Genomic DNA, 6,428 nt, shown 5'->3' on the forward strand with positions numbered 1-6,428 from the left:
GAAAACCATCAAACACGTGTTTTTAAGTACATAAGCATCGTATCCTTTTGATAAAAACAAGTTAATTAAATTGAAAAGTTTAATATGAACATTTGGTTTAACATATTTTAATTTGCGGACACGCTTCAAAACATCTCCGTAAAATGATGGATGCATACATTAGAACAATTCATTATAAGTTCATAATTCTGTTGGACCCTTGGCAAATAGTTATGAAACAAAAATAATTATATTTGTAATCGTAGAACTTGCACAATTTCTGCGGAAACGAACAAACCGGTCGACAAATTTTAATTAAGAGTATTTTAAGAGTATTTTATATGAGCTGCGATATCCGGTCTAAGTTACATGACACGTGATGGAATAGACTACGAATGACATCATGAGAAGTTAAAAGCGTATACGTACCTTATGTCTATATTCCTTAGTTGAGCTCAACCGAGTAATGAAGGTGGACTGATCAACCTCCTGCGATTTACTCCTCTTCCATATTTTTTGTTTACGTGTTGAATTATGCGCGTCTAAGGCCATTGCGTAAGGATCTTTCCATAAGAAGTACCGGTAACTAGAGATACCCTTATAGCCAAAGGTTGCATTGGTTTTCATGTTTTTATGTCATGAACATGTTTTAAAACCTCATTATGTGAGAAAATACAACGAAATCTTACAATTTTATTTCCAGTATCTGCACCTCCAACAAAGGGCTTGACTTGGTTCACTTGTTCAGAATGTCCTGCCATTTTCATCACTAAGAGAGATCTGTGCAACCACATGATTCGAGTGAATCAATCCCAGATTTCAGTCATCTGCCCTTGGTGCCACAGTGAACGTCCCCGAGATTATCGCCAAGTTCAAGACCTGTCTCGGCATATGAAAGGCCAGCATCCAATTACAATGGTCTGACACCTAAATGTCCACCATAAACTGTTTCTTCTATTCCCGGAATTATTCTGAATACCTCGCCGTTAACCACAACATATCCCCCTACGACTCTGAAGAAACCAGAGCTGCTCGAGATGCGGTCATCCGTTAGGATTCTGGCCGCACCCCTGGAGCATCCCAGTGGAATGACGGTTGGTCACTACTCCCAGACCCCCACAGCATTCATCCCACAAAACGCCCCAGAAAGAAATCTAACTACACCATCAAAAGCATCACCATCACCAGCGCCCACATCTTTATCTATGTAACCACAGAAGTCGAAGTCTTCAAAACCAGGATAAAGGAATCTGGAATCACAAATCCTGATGTAACGACACCTCTTCTCCACGAAATGATGAATACAGATGCCCATTTCACACCACCCTCCGGACCATTGCCTCGGTTGCCTCATAATTCACAGCACCGAGAACCCATCATCAACTCCTTAGAAATAACAGACACCACAAGATCGTTTGTTTGCACCAACGGAAGAAGTCACTTCAGCACCATCATCCGCAAGACAATCACCACCACTCAGAACAATTTCGGATATCATCACGGAATCAGCCACCACCAAGCAACTGAAGACCACTGTGACGGCCACATCCTCCACAACCACGGTCATGACAGCTACTAGTTTTCCTCCAAGAGACCAGCCAACACGCACTGAACCACAAACAACCACCCAGCAGACGCCAGCATCATCAACATGCCCATCTTCGTCAACATCACTCAGGTCACCAACACCTATATCCTTGGACGACAAGACACACACATCATCCACACACGACTCAGGCAACTGCGCCGCTGAATCACCATATAAGAATCCAGAATCATCTGACTCGAGAATCCCTCTGACCTCAGCCACACCCTCATACGAACCCGAGCCCGCCCAAACATCACCTTATTCACCACATTCACTTATAACCCAACCATGACCATGTTCCACACGTACCACAAATGCACCCCTACACACAAACCCACCTACAACCCCACAAACCAACCCATATACATCCCCACAGTCATTCAGTCATCAGCAAAATGGCAGATAAACCTCCTTCTTAATGGCGCGATGCCGCTCCTTCCTCCAGGACGACATCAATGGACCTCCGTACCAGAGGTAAATAGAATCTGTTTCTATAATCTCTTTTATCAAATGGCCTCCTAAGAATTGGACATCTTTCGTTCCAGACCAGAAAGCCTTTGCCGCCGAATATGCCGCAAATCTCCTGGAACAAGCGACCGGCTTCCATTCCATGAAAAGGACCCTTCTTCTCACCAAGTACACCTTTTTGGTGCTTCAGGGAACCATTATCCAAGTCTCTACTCTTAAAGCCAAAATGTAGGTCATGAACTATAAAGTTGTTTGGCAAATTGCCATCAATCGAGATCCATAGCGAGAGTCCAGCAAACTACAACTCATCAACGCCTTCCCCTCTACAACCAGGACCAGAGCTTCCATCCTCGATGAACTTCACCACATTCCACTGCGCCTCACTACCTAATCAACCAACAAGCCCAACGCCCTTGCAAAACATAGCAAATGAACTATGATGTGGATTAAGTATTCATTTTACATGCGGGACAGTTTATGCATAATAGTTAATAAAGTAAAAATCATAGACCTTACAAAGTAAAGTTCTTACCATTATTTATCGTATCCATCCAAGCCACCCAGTTTGCCAAGGACCAGTCAGAACATGGAACAAAAGTGAAGCAACAGTATTGTGTATGAACAGGAATTTTACTAAGTGATAAAAGTCTGTGGACTTTTTAACAAAGTAAAAATAATTTCATTTAAATGTTTCTAATGACTTTCTCCGTGTGATAAGCAGATTAACATGGGCTTTTATCTCAATGGACGTTTCAGTATATCCTCATCAACATTTAATTGTGCTAGGACAAGGACTTGCCATTGTGGTTAAAAAAAGAAAATGGAAAGCAAAGTGACTTTAAATGGACTGTGATAATATATTTTTTACAATGTATGACTTGAGTAACCAAAACTGTGATTTAAATCAAACCATGTCACATTGGACTGAAACAGATTGATTGATCCACGAAATTTTGAAAGTGATATTACCTTAGTGATTATATAACTACATGAAAGTTTCGTAAAAGTTTTGATCTTTTAACAATGTGAAGTTATTTATTCCCGTAGTGTTGTTATGATAATACTACTATGCGTTATCCTGTTTATACAATTTACTGTTATCATACTGTTATGTGCGGTTTAATATTGTTTGTCAAAACTTCAGGAGATGTTTAAACCTTTAAGGTGGGGAGAGTGTAATAGCCTGGGTGGACTCAGTCTGAACTTAGTACTGACCGAATTATAATACAAGATTTTTTGTCATAATTGAATAGTTCTTACAGTATATTAAGCATAGCTTTCCTCTAGTTATTCATTTCTTTGATGTACTTCATTTTGATCCAGCTTATATTTAATGAAGCAATCCATTGTTTCATATGAGAATTATATTATATTGCGGCATATGTTAATTAGTGATTAAGTATTGTTCACAATATTATTGTTCTTATAATAGTTTAACCGAAGAACTCGGTACTTCCAGCATCTGACTTTGCATTCTGGAATCTGATTGGCTGCCAGCAATTCAACATTCAGTTCCAATATCTTGATGCATCATGCCTATATATCGAATAAGGGAAAAGTAACGGTTCTTTTTTCCTTATTTACGCGTGACATATTTGTTATATGGTTTTAAAGAAACATAATTCAATTATTTCTGTTAATCAAAACAAAATAACTCGAATACATTTACTTTATGTTTTACGTTACATATTCATGTTTCTTCTTTGCGCTTGCATATGATTTCTTGTATAAACCGTACCGATATTTTCTAATTCGAATACTAACTTCACGTCAACAAAATCTAAAGCATATACTATTATTTTACATGTATGTAATATAAAAGTGAAATATTGTACATTTAAACATGTTTTGTTTTTATTTATAATACAGTTCCTTATTCGCGGGTGAATAAGGAAAAAGGAACGGGTTCCTTATTCCTTTTTAAAAACCGAAAAAGAAACTGGCATTTTCTTACTTAAACATCAATGAAATTGATCCAGAGTTAACCACAACTAAATGAACATATTATTTATATATTAGTTGGACATGTAAAATACTAATTGCAATATATTTCTACTAAGTTTAAAGTGATGATAATCCAGTTCCTTATTCAATTCAAATTAGAAAATGGCATGTTCATACTTAATAAAATATTAAAATGAACCAACGAGACCAATATATCAATGGAAATGTAGGTTGGGTATTAAACAACATTAATTGCAGCACATCTCTATTAATATTTAGATGTGAAACTCAAGCTGCTGGAGCAGTATTGAATTATCATTATATACATTTAGTAGGTCCTTAAGCTTTATTTAAGGCAAGTGACCAATTGCCAAAACATTACAAAACAGCACAAAACAGCACAATACAAAACAATATACATAATAGATAAGAGAATAAAGCTGGGGCCACCGCCTTGGAACGGTCAATGCAAAGCATAGGGGGTTTAAACCGGTTTAGAGCGCTCAACCTCACACTTGGCCCAGCAATATTCATGAAACATTTAAGTGTTAATAAAATTTAACCTCATAACATTGCAACTCAAATTAAACAATAATAAAAGGGAATTAAAACGCATTCAATTTAATTACCATTTAATTACTCAATGGTAGGAAAGAGACCAGAGCAACAGAGTTACAACTTTTTGAGGAACGATAAAATGAAACTACGAACAAGTGTCAACTACATTCCTTCTTTTAGAAAAAAGATTTAAGAATATAGCATCATAAAGTTAATATTTCAGATCATCGTCGCGCAAATACAGGAAGAAGCAGCAATAATGGATTGTAAAAGTTCCATATTACATAGCTTGATTGTTTATGTGACTGCCAAAAGATAAAATCAAACAAGAACCGCCTGTCAATAAGAAAATAAAATAAAAATTGAACGTTATAAACCCAATGACCTATGCATGTAGATTGAAACAGTGAAAGTTGGTCGTATGAAGCAATATAGAAGCGATGACGTAGCAAAAATCAATGTAGCCAGTAACAGGGAAAGAGTATCGTATGAAGTAATAGACAAGCGAAGGCACGATGACGTGAACAAAATCCAGGGGCAATACTGTAAAATAAAAATATAAAGGGGCGGTACTGTAAAATAAAATTACCAATAAAACAAGCTTATGTGATTAGATATTTAAAAACCAAACGTATAAAATGGTAATTCCATTAATGATTCCAAATTTTAAGAGAAGAAAGATATAGTGAATCGAAAACCAACAAGCACGTGTTTTTAAGTACGTTAACATCATATGCTTTTAATAAAAATGAGTTAATTAAATTGAAAATTTTAATATTAACATTTTCTTTAACATTTTTTAATTTGCGAACACACTTCAAAACATCTCCATGGTGGGAAATTCCATTAGTTAAATGCCATTTTAAAGAAACATTACATTTTAAAATTAAATCACCATACTTTGAGTGAAATTTAGCAAATTTACTTCTTAGGTAATGATACAAAAAACCTTGTTCTAGCAATTTCTTCGTTAATATACGATTACGATCATTAAAATCTTTAATACATGAACATGCTCTGGCATAACGTACCAACTGCGAAATGTAATACCATAGGACGGACCTTAAGGGATGTAACCATATAGAAACGGAAAATTCACAATTTCAAAGTAAAAGTCGTCCCGTTTGTCGTACAAACTAGTTTTAATCATATTATTATTAATAGTAAGATGTTAGTCTCAATACACAGCGTCTGTATTGGATTTACACGGTCTATTTAAGACTAGTTCGTTCGGGTAGATTGTGTGAATATATTGTTCAAAGAATGGATTGTCTAAGTTAAGTATGTCATCAATGTACCTACTAGCAAGTTTAAAACGTTGAATCAAATCTAGTTGTTTCGTTTAAGATAATTCTAACATAAAATCGCTTTCATAACAATATAAAAAAATCAGCTGTACGTTGCGCACAATAAGTAGGTAGTAGTCTACCCATAGGAACGCCGATAATTTGTTTAAATATTTTACCATTAACTTCAACGAACAAGTTATCCAGAAGAAAAGTTAGTGCTGCACAAAAGTCATGTCCAAATGATGTAGTTATCTAATATCTGATTAGTAAAAAAACTGTTAAGTGTTTAAAGCCAGATATGAACACTTCTCGCTCGCAAATGTTTTTTTCAATCAAAAAACAAGTTTGGATTTTATTAAAGTGTGAGGAAGCGTTGTATATAGTATAAAAAAAATCATAAGTGCTTACTTGTGACACCTTATATTTGTTCTTTTCAATTTCATCAACTACTTCTAAGGAGTTTTGTATTTAACCATAATATGTTAATATTACTATTTTCATAAACCGTATTACATTATTTAGCTAAATGATATCTAATAGCACTCAATGCAGATGTAAGATACACTGATAATTGCTTGGTGGTACAAGACACTGAATTAGCG

The 6,428-nt window shown here is 35.6% G+C and overlaps 1 protein-coding gene across 1 annotated transcript; it reads left to right on the forward strand.

Annotated features, from left to right (window-relative positions):
• Positions 1-1,016: 1,016 nt before the first annotated feature.
• LOC127878500 (uncharacterized) lies at positions 1,017-1,859 on the forward strand. Its single transcript, XM_052425029.1, has 2 exons — positions 1,017-1,186; positions 1,460-1,859. The coding sequence occupies exons 1-2, from the start codon at positions 1,017-1,019 to the stop codon at positions 1,857-1,859; spliced, it is 570 nt and encodes a 189-aa protein (XP_052280989.1).
• The last annotated feature ends 4,569 nt before the right edge of the window (positions 1,860-6,428 follow it).

Source organism: Dreissena polymorpha, chromosome 4 (genome assembly GCF_020536995.1).
Source record: "Dreissena polymorpha isolate Duluth1 chromosome 4, UMN_Dpol_1.0, whole genome shotgun sequence".
Classification (NCBI taxonomy): Eukaryota; Metazoa; Mollusca; class Bivalvia; order Myida; family Dreissenidae; genus Dreissena; species Dreissena polymorpha.

Excerpts from the sequence above, each read along its gene's own strand:
- LOC127878500 (XM_052425029.1), top strand. The coding sequence starts at position 1,017 with ATGCGGTCATCCGTTAGGATTCTGGCCGCACCCCTGGAGCATCCCAGT. Across the intron at positions 1,187-1,459 it reads GCGCCCACATCTTTATCTAT|AACAATTTCGGATATCATCA; the intron begins GTAACCACAGAA and ends ACCACCACTCAG.